General features: G+C 38.4%; 1 protein-coding gene across 8 annotated transcripts in view; it reads left to right on the top strand.

Annotated features, from left to right (window-relative positions):
- The window catches only part of LOC128660007 (gastrula zinc finger protein XlCGF26.1-like), a 95078-nt gene extending 75184 nt beyond the window's left edge, over nucleotides 1-19894 (top strand). For 6 of the 8 annotated variants that reach the window (XM_053713601.1, XM_053713603.1, XM_053713602.1 and 3 more), the window contains exons 2-3: nucleotides 16289-16406; nucleotides 17335-19894. In XM_053713601.1, coding sequence (XP_053569576.1) covers nucleotides 16388-16406; nucleotides 17335-18689 — 1374 coding nt within the window. In that variant the 5' untranslated portion in view covers nucleotides 16289-16387 and the 3' untranslated portion in view covers nucleotides 18690-19894. Of the gene's footprint in view, nucleotides 1-13401; nucleotides 13799-13974; nucleotides 14031-16288; nucleotides 16407-17334 lie in introns of those variants that run through there. The other 2 variants (XM_053713600.1, XM_053713607.1) reach the window with 2 other exon arrangements.
- The last annotated feature ends 755 nt before the right edge of the window (nucleotides 19895-20649 follow it).

Genomic DNA, 20649 nt, shown 5'->3' with positions numbered 1-20649 from the left:
AATGACTGGATATGACAGTGAGGGGAGGAGCTATATAGCACCTCTGCTGTGGGTGATCCTCTTGCGACTTCCTGTTGGGAAGGAGAATATCCCACAAGTAATGGATGATCCGTGGACTGGATACACTACAAGAGAAATAAATTTATCAGGTAAGCATAAATTATGTTTTTACCAGTTGAGAGCGTGTGCTTGAAAATAATCTCCTTTTTGTCGCAGTCTCATGTGAGAAGTCCTGAAATAACAGAATATTTCCTTCTCTATAGGTCAAGTGCTAAACTCTTTTATAAGCTCTTTTTATCTCCATTTAGCTTGGAAATTCAGGTATCTCACAACTACCTGTCTTGACCTATTAGGCCTCTGTTCCGTTATGTCTTGGACTCTCCCTGTTGTGTGAGCTCTTTCCACTGTGAATTTAACACTTGAGCCTTCCAGCTTTAGAAGGGAAGGTAATGTTTCTTCAGAAAATTTAACCAGGTTCTCTGTTCTTACTTCTTCGGGCAGGCCTTTAATCCTTAAATTATTTCACCTGCTTCTGTCCTCTAGCTCTTCTATTTTAGCAGTTAATCTGTGGTTTTGTTTCAGGATTATATCAAATTTAGGATTCATAGCGATTTGCCTGTCCTCACAATCAGATAACCTTTGCTCCATTTCAGTAATCCTGCTGTTCTGATTTTTAATTTCCTCCATTATTGTGGAAAGCTTTAGGTTAATCTCCTCTATTTTGGGGAATATGAGCGCCGAGACCTGGGTGGCTATGCTATTGGCCTCATTGACTTCTTCTCCGCTTTCCACAATCAATGAGTCTCCAGTTACGTTTATGCTTTTAGGGTTTTTCCTTTCCACTGGTTTGACTTTAGGGAACAATTTTTGTGATTTTATATATTTGTCCATCAGGTCACATTTGGTTACTTTTTTGTTTTTACTTTTATATTTATTTTCTCTATAGTATATATTTATGCTTTCTTCCTCAAGTCTGCATTTTAAAGCATAAAGAATCCAGGAAAAGGGTATTTTAAGCCATGTATCTTGCAACCTTACCCCAGGATTGAAGCTGAGTTTTATAGTTGCTATATCAACATGTTTGTGTAGCCATTCTAACCCAAAGACGTGGGTTCTATATAAGGCTGCGTAACTTTTAGGGAGACACTACCCCCTTGCAATTAGTGAACAGGTTAAACAATCACTTTTTGGGCCATTCCCAATCTCTCAGAGCCTCTGGTCCTCCCACTAAGTAGTTTACAGAGCAGTTTGCAAAGTTAACAACAATTCTATTCCATGCTCTTAACTACCACACACAGCAATATGTCTCTGTTTTTCGATATACTGTGACCGGGGTGTGTATATGAATCATTACTTGTTGCATATTTCAGATACCTAGCAACATATTGGTGTATAAAGATAGGCACAAAACATTATAATAAAAAGGAATTAACACACCTTTGTCCAGGTCACCTAAGCCTCTGTGTCTTCCAGCTGTGTGAGTGTATTTATGCAGTCAGTTGCCACTCTGCCTGGTTCATAGGGGAGCAGGTCTCATCCACATCTGTTTGAAGCTTGAACAGGGCCAAACAAAAAACAGGCCAAACTCTTGATGCGGTTGAGCTTGACCGGCTCTCTGCTTGACTGAGAACCTATGTCTCCTACCATGCCGTGGTGCTAAAGGAGCCACCAATCCAATTATTGTGGTAATCGCCTCTCACCACCGCTCTCTTCCCCAGCCTTCTGCTACACGCTGCCTTCCATCGCATGTAACGTGGTGACGTCACCACTCGGCACCTCCCCTGCATTTGTCTTTTCGAGTGTGATAACATTTAGATGTAAAACCAATTGGATAACATTATATTGGAGACCTATATAAGGTAACTTTTTAGATGTAAAATGTGTGTTTTAAGAAGTAGAAATATTTATACATTCAAAATATAAAGCTGACCCTTTTAATTTAAATATATGCAGCTTTACAGACAATTTAACAATTTGTATGTAGTTGTTTTTTTTTTTTTTTTTACTATTTTCTTATTTTAACAAAATGCTAGATGATGCTAATTATAACAAACACACACAACTGCAGGACTGTTATTTTAGAAATTCGAGTAAAATCTTATATTTTAGGCTTTTGCAAAGTATGGATTTATGACAGAGCAATATGTTTTGTGTATATGTATCTAAGTATATATTATATGTATGGAAATAAATGTTACATATCTGATGGGGGCTTCTTTTGAATACAAAAAGTAATACAGTGACTAATTACAAAAGCACACAGTTAGTTGCAGAGTACAGCAATTTATATGTGTACCAGGGTCGGCTCTAAGGGGGGGGCATTGGGGGTCAATGCCCCCCCAAATGGAATGCTGTTCCCCCCAGGGCAAAAGAAGTGATTTAAATTTTTTTATTTATTTATTTTTACATTTTAAAAGTGACGGAACGTCCAGGGTCCCAAATGTTGCATCAACCATTTGCAGCCACTGGACCCTGGAAATCCACCACTGGGGGGCCCAGCTAATCTCTTTACTCTCCTCTATTTACAACCAGATAACAAATAAAGTTGCATTTCCCTGCTAGTGCTCTCACAGTTGACCTAGGGCTTGCAATGCCCCTCCTCCTGCTAGCCCACTTACTACAGAGCTGAAGTGAGATGATGACATCATCAGACCTCTGCAGGAAGTGCTGGGAGAAGCTAACAGTCAGTGAGAGGGAAGGCAGAAGTAAGTTTGTGAAAACACAGCCGTATAACCAATGTGTGTGTGAGAGTAGTATCCCTTCCCTATTGTGCTTTATATCCTGGCAGCCACAGATAAAGAGGCAAATTGGTCATTCCTTGGTTTCCCCACTGCAGGTCACACAAAACAAGTGTGCATTGTGCCTGCTTTATCTGCAGTGATCAGTGTAAAGTGTGTCAGATTATAGCCTTATGTTTATTATTTACATGTTTCAAAACATCTCCTACTTGTCCCCAAGGTTGTTTTATTATATATATATATATATATATATATATATATATATATATATATATATATATATATATATATATATATATACATATATATATATACACACATACATTCAGGTGATCTCTGAGTTTTCCAACTTTATACCTGGCAATTGTTGCTGAATAAACTACTTGGTTATAAAGCTTCAAGTCTCCGGTTGTCCATCTCTCCTTTCGGAACCTGGTTTCCTACATACATACACACAATACACACACTGTGTGTGTATGTGTGTATATATATATATATATATATATATATATATATATATATATATATATATATATATATATATATATATATATATATATATATATATATATATAGTTTGTGTGTGTGTATGTATATATATATATATATATGTGTGTGTTTGTATATACATATATACCGTGTGTATGTGTGTGTGTATGTGTATATATATATATATATATATATATATATATATACTGTGTGTGTGTATATATATATATATATATATATATATATATATATGTGTGTGTATATATATATATGCGTGAGTTTTTAAAGAAAGAGTAAATCCTGGAAAAATATATATACCTGGATTAAAGACAGGGAATTCAGCACTCTTTTTAAAAAGTTTTATTTAGCTCATAAAGATATTCGCAAGGTGTATCCAAAAAAATGGAGCTTAGATAGCTAGAAGAGAAGGTGATCTCTAACACCCTCTAACATATATCACTAGGTATATGTGTTAATAGGTAATAGCACAAAGGAAACCCAAATAGTATATATAATCACCTTAAAAAGATAGATATTGCATAGAAAAATTCAACATTCAAACCTGACCGGTCAGGGGACAGTGTTCATGCCTGTACAGAAAAAATATACATGCAAAATAGTTTGCTAATATGTCAGTTAACATCAGATAGAGTATTCTACTGATAGAAACCCCTTATATCTTTACATAGCAAGCGTAGGCATCTCAGTGTACATACATGAATGTAATAAAGATATATTGGTGGGGAACAGAGATCAGACTACTACACCCTGCTGCGTGCGGCACCTTAATATGTAAGGCTTAATGCCGGGCAGGTATTAGAATGGGATCTAAGTCGTTTCTGATAATGTGCCCCAGAATATGTACATATATCTTATAAAGACCAGTCTGCAAGCAAAACATTAGGCAATGTTAAAGATAGAGTGACTCAGCAAGATAGGTAAACAGGTAATCGCATAAGTTACTGTAGGTCGTTATATAAGTAGTTAAAGTCCTTTGAATTGGTCATGCATGCAGGCAATGTATTAGCCATAAAGCAAGAAAAAGCATGATGCGGAGTGCAGGATAGCAAATGAATAAAGCGTGAAATTAGTACGCCTCAAGCGTTTGTCAAAGATTGCAGTTTCCTTTCACAGTTAAGGACTTTTAAAGTGCCCCCCTCATCAGGGTGGCGATATCCAGTTCGATAGTAAATATGCCTATCAATCAGGCAATAGTTGTGACAATATACGACCTGTCTCCAGAGTTATCTTCTTATTAGAACAGCAGGATTACTGAAATGGAGCAAAGGTTATCTGATTGTGAGGACAGGCAAAAACTCAGTGATAGGAATCCATCAAGTGCATTTGCTTGCAACGTGTCTGTTCTTTGGCATCAACACAGACCACATGTTCCGGTTCGGCTTGTCCAATGCCGACGCGCGTTTCACCCGCTAGGTGTGTCGGGCTTCGTCAGGGCGTAATGACGTGAGGAGCATATCATCTCCCTTTTAAGCTTGCCGGGTTATACGCCCCTACTGGGGAATACCAAGAATCTAATAATACCTCAATGAGAAAGAAAGTTAAAAAGGTACAAACTACCTAAGACATACCTAAGCCAAAGCATTCTAATAATGAAGAGTATTGAGATTTATCTTGTATGCTTAAGTGAAAAAATATATTTCTTCTGTTATGTGTGATCAGTCCACGGGTCATCATTACTTCTGGGATATAACTCCTCCCCAACAGGAAATGCAAGAGGATTCACCCAGCAGAGCTGCATATAGCTCCTCCCCTCTACGTCACTCCCAGTCATTCTCTTGCACCCAACGACTAGATAGGATGTGTGAGAGGACTATGGTGATTATACTTAGTTTTTATAACTTCAATCAAAAGTTTGTTATTTTACAATAGCACCGGAGCGTGTTATTGCCTCTCTGGCAGAGTTTGAAGAAGAATCTACCAGAGTTTTTACTATGATTTTAACCGGAGTAGTTAAGATCATATTGCTGTTTCTCGGCCATCTGAGGGAGGTAAAAGCTTCAGATCAGGGGACAGCGGGCAGATGAATCTGCATTGAGGTATGTAGCAGTTTTTATTTTCTGAATGGAATTGATGAGAAAATCCTGCCATACCGTTATAATGACATGTATGTATACTCTACACTTCAGTATTCTGGGGATGGTATTTCACTGGAATTACTCTGTTAAAAGTACATTAAACCTTTTAATAGGTATTTATTATGTTAAACGTTTTTGCTGGAATGTAGAATCGTTTGCATTTTCTGAGGTACTGAGTGAATAAATGTTTGGGCATTATTTTTCCACTTGGCAGTTGCTTGTTTTAATTGTGACAGTTTCGTTTCTCTCTCACTGCTGTGTGTGAGGGGGAGGGGCCGTTTTTGGCGCTCTTTGCTACGCATCAAAAATTTCCAGTCAGTTACTCTTGTATTTCCTGCATGATCCGGTTCATCTCTCAGAACTCAGGGGTCTTCAAACTTCTTTGGAGGGAGGTAGATTCTCTCAGCAGAGCTGTGAGACTTATATATTGACTGTGATTAAAAACGTTGCTCTGTAATTTTTATGCTTCAAATTTAATTATTGTTACTTTACTAATGGGAACAAACCTTTGCTAAAAGTTGTGTTGTTTTTAAGGATTGATGCTATAACTGTTTTTTTCAGTTCATTATTTCAACTGTCATTTAATCGTTTAGTGCTTCTTTGAGGCACAGTACGTTTTTGTTAAATAAGATTGTAACCAAGTTGCAAGTTTATTGCTAGTGTGTTAAACATGTCTGATTCAGAGGAAGATACCTGTGTCATTTGTTCCAATGCCAAGGTGGAGCCCAATAGAAATTTATGTACTAACTGTATTGATGCTACTTTAAATAAAAGCCAATCTGTACAAATTGAACAAATTTCACCAAACAGCGAGGGGAGAGTTATGCCGACTAACTCGCCTCACGTGTCAGTACCTGCATCTCCCGCCCGGGAGGTGCGTGATATTGTGGCGCCTAGTACATCTGGGCGGCCATTACAGATAACATTACAAGATATGGCTACTGTTATGACCGAAGTTTTGGCTAAATTACCAGAACTAAGAGGCAAGCGTGATCACTCTGGGGTGAGAACAGAGTGCGCTGATAATACTAGGGCCATGTCTGATACTGCGTCACAGCTTGCAGAGCATGAGGACGGAGAGCTTCATTCTGTGGGTGACGGTTCTGATCCAAACAAATTGGATTCAGATATTTCAAATTTTAAATTTAAATTGGAGAACCTCCGTGTATTACTAGGGGAGGTTTTAGCGGCTCTTAATGATTGTAACACTGTTGCAATACCAGAGAAATTGTGTAGGTTGGATAAATACTTTGCGGTACCGGCGAGTACTGACGTTTTTCCTATACCTAAGAGACTAACTGAAATTGTTACTAAGGAGTGGGATAGACCCGGTGTGCCGTTCTCACCCCCTCCAATATTTAGAAAGATGTTTCCAATAGACGCCACCACACGGGACTTATGGCAAACGGTCCCTAAGGTGGAGGGAGCAGTTTCTACTTTAGCTAAGCGTACCACTATCCCGGTGGAGGATAGCTGTGCTTTTTCAGATCCAATGGATAAAAAATTAGAGGGTTACCTTAAGAAAATGTTTGTTCAACAAGGTTTTATATTGCAACCCCTTGCATGCATCGCGCCGATTACGGCTGCGGCAGCATTTTGGATTGAGTCTCTGGAAGAGAACCTTAGTTTAGCTACGCTGGACGACATTACGGACAGGCTTAGAGTCCTTAAACTAGCTAATTCATTCATTTCGGAGGCCGTAGTACATTTAACCAAACTTACGGCTAAGAACTCAGGATTCGCCATTCAGGCACGTAGGGCGCTGTGGCTAAAATCCTGGTCAGCTGATGTAACTTCTAAGTCCAAATTACTTAATATACCTTTCAAGGGGCAAACTTTATTTGGGCCCGGTTTGAAAGAAATTATCGCTGACATTACAGGAGGTAAGGGCCACGCCCTGCCTCAAGACAAAGCCAAAGCTAAGGCTAGACAGTCTAATTTTCGTCCCTTTCGGAATTTCAAAGCAGGAGCAGCACCAACTTCCACTGCACCAAAACAGGAAGGAGCTGTTGCTCGTTACAGACAAGGCTGGAAACCTAACCAGTCCTGGAACAAGGGCAAGCAGGCCAGGAAACCTACTGCTGCCCCAAAGACAGCATGAACCGAGGGCCCCCGATCCGGGACCGGATCTAGTGGGGGGCAGACTCTCTCTCTTCGCCCAGGCTTGGGCAAGAGATGTTCAGGATCCCTGGGCGCTAGAGATCATATCTCAGGGATACCTTCTAGACTTCAAATTCTCTCCCCCAAGAGGGAGATTTCATCTGTCAAGGTTGTCAACAAACCAGATAAAGAAAGAAGCGTTTCTACGCTGTGTACAAGATCTGTTATTAATGGGAGTGATCCATCCGGTTCCGCGGTCGGAACAAGGACAAGGGTTTTACTCAAACCTGTTTGTGGTTCCCAAAAAAGAGGGAACTTTCAGGCCAATCTTGGATTTAAAGATCCTAAACAAATTCCTAAGAGTTCCATCGTTCAAAATGGAAACTATTCGGACAATCTTACCCATGATCCAAAAGGGTCAGTACATGACCACAGTGGATTTAAAGGATGCTTACCTTCACATACCGATTCACAAAGATCATTACCGGTATCTAAGGTTTGCCTTCTTAGACAGGCATTACCAGTTTGTAGCTCTTCCATTCGGATTGGCTACGGCTCCAAGAATCTTCACAAAGGTTCTGGGTGCCCTTCTGGCGGTACTAAGACCGCGAGGAATTTCGGTAGCTCCGTACCTAGACGACATTCTGATACAAGCCTCAAGCTTTCAAACTGCCAAGTCTCATACAGAGTTAGTTCTGGCATTTCTAAGGTCGCATGGATGGAAAGTGAACGAAAAGAAGAGTTCTCTCTTTCCTCTCACAAGAGTTCCATTCTTGGGGACTCTTATAGATTCTGTAGAAATGAAGATTTATCTGACAGAAGACAGATTAACAAAGCTTCTAAATGCATGCCGTGTCCTTCATTCCATTCAACTCCCGTCAGTAACTCAATGCATGGAGGTGATCGGCTTAATGGTAGCAGCAATGGACATAGTACCCTTTGCACGTCTACATCTCAGACCGCTGCAATTGTGCATGCTGAGTCAGTGGAATGGGGATTACTCAGACTTGTCCCCTACTCTGAATCTGGATCAAGAGACCAGAAACTCTCTTCTATGGTGGCTTTCTCGGCCACATCTGTCCAGGGGGATGCCATTCAGCAGGCCGGACTGGACAATTGTAACAACAGACGCCAGCCTACTAGGTTGGGGCGCTGTCTGGAATTCTCTGAAGGCTCAGGGACAATGGAGTCAGGAGGAAAGTCTCCTGCCAATAAACATTCTGGAATTGAGAGCAGTTCTCAATGCCCTTCTGGCTTGGCCCCAGTTAAAAGCTCGGGGGTTCATCAGGTTTCAGTCGGACAACATCACGACTGTAGCTTACATCAACCATCAGGGAGGGACAAGAAGCTCCCTAGCAATGATAGAAGTATCAAAGATAATTCGCTGGGCAGAGTCTCACTCTTGCCACCTGTCAGCAATCCACATCCCGGGAGTGGAGAACTGGGAGGCGGATTTCTTGAGTCGCCAGATTTTTCATCCGGGGGAGTGGGAACTTCATCCGGAGGTCTTTGCCCAAATACTTCGACGTTGGGGCAAACCAGAGATAGATCTCATGGCGTCTCGCCAGAACGCCAAACTTCCTCGCTACGGGTCCAGATCCAGGGATCCGGGAGCGGTTCTGATAGATGCTTTGACAGCACCTTGGAACTTCGGGATGGCTTATGTGTTTCCACCCTTCCCGCTGCTTCCTTGATTGATTGCCAAAATCAAACAGGAGAGAGCATCAGTGATTCTAATAGCGCCTGCATGGCCACGCAGGACTTGGTATGCAGATCTAGTGGACATGTCATCCTGTCCGCCTTGGTCTCTACCTCTAAGACAGGACCTTCTGATACAGGGTCCATTCAAACATCAAAATCTAACTTCTCTGAAGCTGACTGCTTGGAAATTGAACGCTTGATTTTATCAAAACGTGGGTTTTCTGAGTCGGTTATTGATACCCTGATACAGGCTAGGAAGCCTGTTACCAGAAGGATTTACCATAAGATATGGCGTAAATACCTATACTGGTGCGAATCCAAAGGTTACTCCTGGAGTAAGGTTAGGATTCCTAGGATATTGTCCTTTCTACAAGAAGGTTTAGAAAAGGGTTTATCGGCTAGCTCATTAAAGGGACAGATCTCAGCTCGGTCCATCTTGTTACACAGGCGTCTGTCAGAAAATCCAGACGTCCAGGCCTTTTGTCAGGCTTTAGCTAGGATCAAGCCTGTGTTTAAAACTGTTGCTCCGCCATGGAGTTTAAACCTTGTTCTTAACGTTCTACAAGGAGTTCCGTTTGAACCCCTTCATTCCATTGATATAAAGTTGTTATCTTGGAAAGTGTTATTTTTAATGGCTATTTCTTCGGCTCGGAGAGTCTCTGAGTTATCAGCTTTACATTGTGATTCTCCTTATTTGATTTTTCATTCAGATAAGGTAGTTCTGCGTACAAAACCTGGGTTCTTACCTAAGGTAGTCACTAACAGGAACATCAATCAAGAGATCGTGGTGCCTTCTCTGTGCCCGAATCCTTCTTCAAAGAAGGAACGTCTTCTACACAATCTGGATGTAGTTCGTGCCCTCAAGTTCTACTTGCAGGCAACTAAGGATTTTCGACAAACGTCTTCCCTGTTTGTCGTGTACTCTGGTCAGAGGAGAGGTCATAAGGCTTCGGCTACCTCTCTCTCCTTCTGGCTTCGTAGCATAATTCGTTTAGCCTATGAGACTGCTGGACAGCAGCCTCCTGAAAGAATTACAGCTCATTCTACTAGAGCTGTGGCTTCCACTTGGGCCTTTAAGAATGAGGCCTCTGTTGAACAGATTTGCAAGGCTGCAACTTGGTCTTCGCTTCATACTTTTTCCAAATTTTACAAATGTGACACTTTTGCTTCTTCGGAGGCTATTTTTGGGAGAAAGGTTCTTCAGGCAGTGGTTCCTTCTGTATAATGAGCCTGCCTATCCCTCCCGTCATCCGTGTACTTTTGCTTTGGTATTGGTATCCCAGAAGTAATGATGACCCGTGGACTGATCACACATAACAGAAGAAAACATAATTTATGCTTACCTGATAAATTCCTTTCTTCTGTTGTGTGATCAGTCCACGGCCCGCCCTGTTTTTTAAGGCAGGTAAATATCTTTTAAATTATACTCCAGTCACCACTTCACCCTTGGTTTCTCCTTTCTCGTTGATTCTTGGTCGAATGACTGGGAGTGACGTAGAGGGGAGGAGCTATATGCAGCTCTGCTGGGTGAATCCTCTTGCATTTCCTGTTGGGGAGGAGTTATATCCCAGAAGTAATGATGACCCGTGGACTGATCACACAACAGAAGTAAGGAATTTATCAGGTAAGCATAAATTATGTTATATACATATTGGAATTTGACAAGGTTTTAGTCAAATATATACATTTTAGTAAAGACAATAAAGTTAGGAAAAAAGATTTACCTATTAGCCTAAAAAGCCCTAATTTTATGTCATTAAAGCATTCTAGTACATAAGATAATTTTTGTTGTAGGATAGATATATGTCTGGTCTAAGAAGGATATGTTAGGGTTAACTTCTAATAATGGTAACTGTGTCTTATAAAAAGCAAGCCATATCTATTCTGTCATTTAACCCTTTAGGTATCTGGGTCTCTAGGATCGAAATCCACCTACATATATATAAAAAATGTGTGTGTATATACTGTGTCTAAACAACAGGGGTTTACAATGGCACTACTATGGCAATCCCTACAAATGTGTATCTGATTAACTAGGTCCTACTTATAGCCTTTCAATTGTGCCACAAGTAGAATAAACTCAATTGTAAAAATGTGGGTTGGTGCTATGCATTAACTTGAACTAAAACTAAATTACACACATCAATTCACAGAAGGGGTTCGTTATCAGGGTATTACAAATCCAATTGATTTTATATTTAGAGACACCTACTCTACTGAGAAACTCATTTGTTAGTTACTCTGAGAGACAAACTGTGACTGACAGGGTGTATGTACAATTATAACTCTAACATATCCATATACTGAAGTAAGTTGGGCTGAGACTGAGCAGCAGTACAAATTCGTTATTTTTAATATTAAGCCAGACAGCCCAGTCTACTCTTATCTCAGTTACCTGATCCCAGGTGGCCACTGGCAGTCCCCCACTCAACTTAACTGAGGATATTATAATTTCTATAGGTGATAGCATTATTTACTAGAGGCCAATTTCTGGAATACAATAGCTATCACCCCAATATAGAAACAATACTTAACAGAGTGTGGATTTTAACAAGTGTTTGTGTGTTTGTGTGTGTTTTTAACGTTTATTAATAAAAGCTATGTTTTAATTATACCCGGACCGCACGCCTTCTAGTCTAGGCATAGAGTGCTGCTTGCATTCTTTCAGTGGATCTCTGTCCGCTATCCGTTTGTTTTGAATATACTGTGTGTGTGCTGGTAAATATCATCAATAATATCTGTACAAGTAATGTACTGCTTGGCACTCAAACTTATTGTCACGTAAAAGCTTATTTGATCATTAGTAGGGTCATTGGTAGAGCTACACATGCAAACAGTGTCCACTGGCTGTGTCATATGTGGGAGACATTCCTGAGATATGACAAATGTAACCCCTGCACTGCCATAAATCTGGTAAATGTAACTGCTGCGGCACTGCCAGACATCTTATAAATGTAACCCCTATACTCCTTGAGATATGACACATGTAACCACTGCACTTCCAGAAATATAAACAAATCTAACTCCTGCACAGCCAGAGATCTGATAAATGTAACCCCTGGACTGCCACAGTAGGTCTGCTCTTATTTTGACTCTCATACATGCTTTTTAAATGCGTGCCCCCTCATGAAAAAAAAATGCCCCCCCATTTCATTTGTTCTGGAGCCGACCCTGATGTGTACTGTGTTTTTAATCTAGATGATGCATATCTCTTTAAAGGATCCATTTTAGGTGTTTTATTAGGCACATGTTTTTGCTATATGAGCACATTGCTTATTATTGTCACTTGAGTATTGTCACTTTTTTATATATATTTAAATATTTATAAGTCACATGTTCCACATTATGCCAATGATGTTTTTTTGAATATACACCATCACTATGGCAACCATTTTTGGCACAATTTTGTGTTGGGGGTGGGGCTTATGAAGGTATTTATTTTTTTCCACTTGATTTGGTTGGTCTGAAGAAGGGGCATTGTTGCTCTGAAACATCACTATAATAAATATCACAACTGACATAAGTACAGTGCGTGTGGATTTTTACTATATTGGATACAATTAATTTTTCCTGGCAGTTGCAGCTGTTTCTTTTGAGATGCGAGTGTAAATCCACCCTGACTGTAATTTATAGTGTCTAATAACATGTTAATATAATAAATCTGTTTGCAACTAAGTTCTGTTAAAATAACAATTATCATCAATAAAAACTTAATATAATGCTGTATCCTGAGATATTTTAGGACACAACAGAAAAATCTCTCACATTTAAATAAACCGTTTATTTGCTCCTTACTTATCCATATGATAATCACACCCTGAGGGGTGTATTCATGTGACACCAGAGGGGACAATAGACATCTATATGAGAACAAAAGTCCAGGTGTGACCCTCTCATTGTCTCCCAACTGACAAGTTGTATTCATGTGAGTCATACAGAGAAAGGTGACACTCCCACATTAGTATAAATATCTGTGTAGCACTCAGTGATATCACAGGAGGAACCAGAGAGACTTCATAGTTACAGAGCTTATGCAAAACCTGACATAAATCTTTATTAACAGCCTCACACTGTTGTGTTTTATATAATGATAAGAAAAAATTGTTCTTTATTTTGTTATGATAAAGATAAAATATTTCACATCATATAAGAAACTGAGTTTATATAAAAAAACTCAACTGTACTTATTTAATTTGTTTTTGATATTTTTTCATGATGTGTTAATTAATTTTACGTTAAGTTCTTTCATTTAAAAAGCCCAATTTAATTCATAATGATTTATAGCATTTTGTAAAATGAATGTTTGTAGCAGAACCAAACCATATTTTAAAGCTTGATTCCTGTTATCCAAGATTTTTAAGTATCAGCCAATTAGAATCCAGTATTTCCCTAAAGGTTTATAATTAACTGTAGAGCCCAGATAAACCATTTTTATTTAATATTAGTCTGAAGCTGCTATTTGCTCCAGTAATATCACTCATCTTATGGCCCTGTTGTATCAGTCTCATCACATATACTGATCTAATCATAAATATCTTGTGATCTGCATATTATGTTATTTCTAATGAGGTTATTTTATAATACATTTCTTATTTCTATTAGCTGCACCTGTTTATCATCAGAACGTTTATCCCACTGATCTGTGACTGATTCTTGTTGTTAGAAAAAACCTTAGTAAGTGTATTCTGCACCTTCAGCTTGCTGCTGTTTATGTCACATGATAAGACTTAAAGGGACAGTGTCCTGTAAATTTGGGTTTCCCTTAAAATAACAAGAAACCCCACATGTTTTTAATTATAGATTTAAACAACTTTCCAATTGACTTCTATTATATCTGCTTCATTCTCTAGATATCCTTTATTGAAGCAGCAGCAATGCACTGCTGGGAACTATCTGAGCACGTCAGGTGAGACAATGACAAGAGGCTTGTATGTGCCACTAATCAGCAGCTAGCGCACCATAGTGAATTATATGCTTTGCCACAAAGGTCCCCAAGGGAATAAAGCAGATTTGATAATAGAAGGAAATTAGAAAGATGTTTAAAATCAAATCATAAAAGGTTAATTGTGACTTTGCTGTCCCTTTAATGTGTTTCTAATGATTGTTTTACCAGTGTATAAAATAGTATAAAGTGTATAGGAAATTTCACCTTTAGGTTTAGTTTTAGCAGTCCTTTCCCACATCAGCAACTGCTTATCTGGCATTTCTTCCTGGATGGCCTCTCACCACCTAAAAATCAACATGTCCAAGACTGAGCTTCTTCTAATCCCCCCAACTAATTCTACTCCAGTTTCTAACTTTACTATCACTGTCGGTGACACCACTATCTCCCCATCACCCCAAGTCTGCTGCCTAGTATTTACACTCAACTCCAATCTGTGCTTCATACCCCACATCCAATCGCTCTCTTCATCCTGTCGCAACCACCTACGAAATATCTCCAAAATTCGTCCTTTTCTGAGTGCTGAAACTACTAAACAGCTAATCCAATCCCTAGTAATTTCCCATCTTGACTACTGTAACAACCTACTAACTGGCCTTCCTCTCTCCCGCCTCTCCCCCCTCTCCCCCCTTCAATCCATCCTAAATGCCTCTGCTAAGCTAATCCACCTCTCCCGCCGCTTTGTATCTGCCACACCCCTCTAAGTCCCTTCACTGGCTCCACATTCACAGCAGAATTAAATTCAAAATTCTCATTCTGACCTACAAAGCCCTTACCAATGCAGCCCCCCCATACCTGTCCTCACTCATCAACAAATATACCCCGTCCCCTAAGATCCAACAACGATCTACTCCTTGCCTCTTCTACCATCACCTCCTCTCATGCTAGACTACAGGACTTCTCTCGTGCGGAACCAACCCTCTGGAACGCACTTCCTCGAGCTGTCGGACTTTCCCCCAACCTCTCCTCCTTTAAACGCTCCCTAAAGACCTTCTTGTTCAGGGAAGCCTATCACCATTACACAGCCTTTTAAATGACCTGAGGCACCAGCCCCTACTTAGCATATGCAGGAGTTCACATTATATAAAAATATGAGTCTGTTATTGGCTGATAGCTATCACATGGTACAGGGGCAGAACTACATTTATCAGAAACAATCTATTGCTCTTTTAAAAATCATAGTACGTTTTATTGCATTGTATTTTTATTATGCATCTGTGGTGTTGTAATTATATATTTTTTGATCCTTTTAAATGGACTGAATCTGCCAAAAGAACATGGGGCCGATTTATCATCACTCTGCGGATCATGTCCGACAGATATTGATAAATGCTAACAGCATACGCTCTAAGCATTTATCATTGCACAAGCAGTTCTTGTGCAATGCCGCCCCCTGCAGATTTGCGACCAATCAGCCACTAGCAGGGGGTGTCAATTAGCCCGATTGTATAGGATCGGGTGGATTGATGTCCGCAGCCTCAGAGCAGGCGGACCAGTTAAGGAGCAGTGGTCTTAAGACTGCTGCTTCTTAAATCCTGTTTCTGGTGAGCCTGAATGCTCGAGTGAAAACAGGGAGATTTGGTCCCATTTGGGCCATCATAAATCGACCCTAATATCTCATTATATTATCACTCTATGTAAACACAAATTCTTCCTTTTCTTAACTCTATTCAAAATAACAATTGAAATGAACATTTTAGTGTCTATCTCTCACACACACATACAACCTTGCAGTGTGATTTAACATAACTCAGTATTGACCAAGAGAAGTTAAAGGACTCGGCGTGGAGATCATGACAAAATGTTTGACAGTGAGAATTAGTAGGAAGTACAATACCAATATTGCAGTATGCAATTTAACTTATATTCAAACAAATGGTATTTAACATTTATTTCAGGAGAAAGTATTGTTTCATATAAATGATAGAAAACAAAGATTATAATATATTTGTAAATCTGTGATATGGCCACCCTTAAAAAAAATTCTACCATTATGTTGTATTGATCTGGAAAGATTCATATTTAAGGGGAAATTATAAAACTCACAGAGCTAACTACTGTATACTAAATGCTTGTGGTGAATCTACATCACATATGTAAAAACCTAAACAGCTGATCTGTATCACATGAATTGTTGTGTGTGCCTTTAATTATACCATGCGTACAGTTAATCAGAACCATTATTTATTATCTGTCTAAACCATTTAATATACTTTTTACAGACACGACCAGAGCACCAAGAGATATCAGGTATTGATGTAACTGGAGTGAATAAGGGGGAACCTTCTTCCTGAGCACAGACATTGGAGCCTGTTATCAGCATGAACTCATATGTGTTAGGTGAGTAAAATAGATATTATGCTGACTTTAATTACTGAGAAAATAGAATAGATAATTCATTAAACAAATATAAACTATTATATTTATATCTGCATCTTTAAATACATTTGTGTCAGCAACGTTATAAAGAAGGAGCAACCCCCATTGGGCTGAGGAAGAGGGTAAAAAAATACTTCCCCCCCCCCTCTGTCCTTTTAGACAGATCATGTCCAACAACTGCCTACCCTCACCCCCTGACCTGGTTCATTACTCAGAACACCTGCAACTTCATCTTCCCCTGCCCTGACCTCACTCATGGAACACCCATAACTGCACTTATGACTACCTTGTTCCCATGTGTGGAACACCCACTAATTCCCCACTGTTCTCCACCCCAGAACCACCACTGATTTATGTGCTTAAATTTACAGTGAGTATTATTAAACTAATAACGTTTTTGGCTGTTTATATAAATAGAACATCCATAGCCAAAAGCTAAAGATAATCATAAGGTCACTGCTTCTTACCCTCTTAAAACATCTCACACTGATTATTAGTCTGTGATGATTAAGACGTCATGTTCTCACCCAACTGGGCAGAGCTGTATGTGCAGTTACTTGTGCAATGTTAAATGAGGATGGTGGATTCTACCTCTCTTGCCCAGAATACAGATGTACTTGTTCCCTGACTGAAAACATTATCCACACGCACCTTGTTTAATGGGGCCCTATAACTTGTTTTCATCAGTAATTTAGTTTACAATGATGTAGAAATGTTTACATTCTTTGTCGTCCTTTTTTAGTTTGTGATTTACAGGTAAATACATTTAAAAATAAACACAATTTAAGATATTTTTTGAGTATAAAAGAATATGATTTTTTATTAAGATGGATTATATTATAAAGAATAAACATTCTTATTTTTCTTTATTCCATTTCTTTTTATGTAGATAAACACGTGAATAGTTCATATCCATCCTTCACTACAGGAAGCATCAGAATGATTCCACAGGCTCCAACATTTTTAGACACTAATGACTATTCACAAACATTGGGGATATCACAGCAGATATTTAAAGGCGATGGTGAATTGGCAGGAACTGGGCAGCAATCATTATGTACAGAGAGTAATTTAGTCATCAAACAAGAGGACAACCTTTATGTCTTATCTAGTGAAATGATTATCCCAGAGAATAAACCCCACATATGTACTGAGTGTGGCAAATGTTTTATACAAATGACAAAACTTATAGCTCATAAAAGGACCCACACAGGGGAGAAACCATTCACTTGTACAGGGTGGGGAGTACAGTTTACCCAAAGTTCCAGTCTCTTTGTTCACAAAATAATTCACACAGGAGAAAAACATTTTATATGTACAGAATGTGGGAAAATGTTTGCTGACGAGTCAACTTTGCGAGCACACAAACATATTTACACAGGGGAGAAACCATTTACCTGTACTCAATGTGGAAAATGTTTTAAACAAAAGGGAAAACTGAAAACTCATGAAAGGATTCACACAGGAGAAAGACCTTTCATATGTGCAGAGTGTGGGAAATGCTTCACACAAAATAAGCATCTTAGAAAACATAAAAAGATCCACACAAAAGAAAAGCCTTTCACATGTGATGAGTGTGGAAAAAGTTTTACAGAAAAGAGTAATCTGAAAAGTCATGAAAGGATTCACACAGGAGAAAAGCCTTTCACATGTACAGAGTGTGGAAAAAGTTTTAGAGAAAAGAGTACTCTGAAAACTCATGAAAGTTTTCACACAGGAAAAAAGCCTTTCACATGTACAGAGTGTGGAGAAGGTTTTACAGAAAAGAGGAATCTGAACACTCATGAAAGGATTCACACAGGAGAAAAGCCTTTCACATGTACAGAGTGTGGAAACAGTTTTACAGAAAAGAGTAGTCTGAAAAAGCATGAAAGGATTCACACAGGAGAAAAACCTTTCACATGTGCAGAGTGTGGAAAAACATTTACACATATAAGTACTCTGAAAAAACATGAAAGGATTCACACAGGAGAAAAACCTTTCACATGTGCAGAGTGTGGAAAAAAATTTACACAAATGAGTAGTCTGAAAAAACATGAAAGGATTCACACAGGAGAAAAACCTTTCACATGTACAGAGTGTGGAAAAAGTTTTATAGAAAAGAGTAAACTGAAAACTCATGAAAGGATTCACACAGGTGAAAAACCTTTCACATGTACAGGGTGTGGAAAAAGTTTTACAGAAAACAGTACTCTGAGAAAACATGAAAGGATTCACAAGGGAAGACACTTTTCACATGTTTAGTGTTAGATATAACCTAGGTTACAATATCAATTATACTCTAATCCAGTGGTAACTTCTAACGTATTATATATTTACGTAACAATATTTCCAAAGTTCTGATCAGTCAATCCTTATTAAAACACAATGATTATATGTATGTAGAAAATAGATTTTGAATCAATTATATATGTCTTTGCTGTTACAATTTTCTATACCAAGCAAGCTATAAAATAAATATTTATATAAATTAACCTTACTCAAAATGAATCACTTATTAAAATCACACCTTACTATTAAACTTACAAGGCAATTTGTAATTAGCAAACACAAGTCCAATGCCAAAATATGGATCACTAACTTACAATGCTTAAACAACAACTAGAGAAGTCTGTATATTATCAACACAATAACCAATTTATGTGCAGTTCTTAAGAGATTTCACAATAAATAAGACTGACTTATAAATATAGTATCCAAAATCTTTTCCAGCAATATTTTTTTTTTATCACCAATATAATTATTTCTAAACTACACATAAGTTTAAAATACAAAATACCATTTTAAGTCACCAGCATCAATTAAACTACAGCAACAATAAATACCTTTGCTTTAAAATATTAAATTACAAAAATCACCATACATTACAAAATACCCATATGAGAGTTCAGCTTTTTCCAATATTCTGTTGGTCATACATGAAACAATATTCCACTATTTGCCAGGGTAGACGCCTCAAAGTTATCTTTTTTGTCCAAAGAAAGGGTTCCAACAAAATGGAGTCAGAGAAACTAGCGCAACGTGTGTATCTGTTTTAGCCCAGTGAGTGTGTGCCAACCAACCGAGTCTGTAGCCAAAAAGATCTCCAAGAGGTTTTGTTTCTATGAATCTGTTTGAGTCTGTATAAATCCCTTCTCACAGCTAGTGTAGCAGCTTTTATCAGTGATAAGCCACTCCACTTCTAATCATTCCAACAAGATTGGTTACTCCCTTAATCGAAGCTTGTCCCTCACCCTTTGAGAATGTACATGGCTTTTTTAAATTCCTTGATAATCTAAAATACCTTTAGGTTGCAATTCTCACATAAAACACCAGGGGGACGACTAGTAAACTGGAATGCATTTTCATTTCATATAGAAAACATTCTATTTCTTAGTATATATTTTTATTAAATGTCTATACTTAAATATACTCATGTTTTCTAGTATTAATAAACTTTCTGGACAACATGTATGTGACTTTCTGGCTTAATTGAGCATGTGTATTTTAATTTAAAAAAACAAATCAGTAGAAGACTGATAGAAGAGTACAAATATAGCACTCAAGAACGTTTTAGAAAAATATTAGATTATAGCAAAGAATGAAAAAATATATAAAACTTAACTTTTACTTAATTGGTTAAAAAACTAAGGGTATACATATAACGTTAAAATTAGCACATGCCTACTAAAGCTGGGCTATATAAATACATTAGCCCTATTATAAATGGAAACCCTCTAGGGTCTCAATGGTACATAATAGGTAGACGATTTAGGGGGTTGTAGTAACCACTAATCTGATATCCACTAGAACCAAAGTCTGTGAATTATATAGGTGGTTGAGGTAATATGAAACAACAACTGGTTCTATATCAGGAAAGGGAGAGGGGGATGCCACTGACATGTTTCACCGCAGTGGCTGTTTCAAAGGGCAGTCTCAATAATGTGTTTGCGATTGGCAGAATTTGTAGGCCTGACATATTATGGAAGTGATGATTGGATGTAAAAGTGGGTCAATCCTTATCGCGCATTGCAATTGGCTGGTTCTACGTTATTCATTACATATATAATTAAGATTGATTCAAATTATATCTTTACTCGTTTTCAATAACTCTGTGTGTAATAGCTTTCTAGATTGTATGTAATATATTGCCTAATATTCCATCATATGCAATATAATACTATAACTGCTAAGTTAGTTCTCATTGGTGGAGATATCCGTCACA

This window comes from Bombina bombina, chromosome 5, assembly GCF_027579735.1.
Source record: "Bombina bombina isolate aBomBom1 chromosome 5, aBomBom1.pri, whole genome shotgun sequence".
In the NCBI taxonomy this organism is placed as follows: domain Eukaryota; kingdom Metazoa; phylum Chordata; class Amphibia; order Anura; family Bombinatoridae; genus Bombina; species Bombina bombina.
Note: the sequence above shows the minus strand (reverse complement) of the source record. Positions and strands in the feature narration are given on the sequence as shown.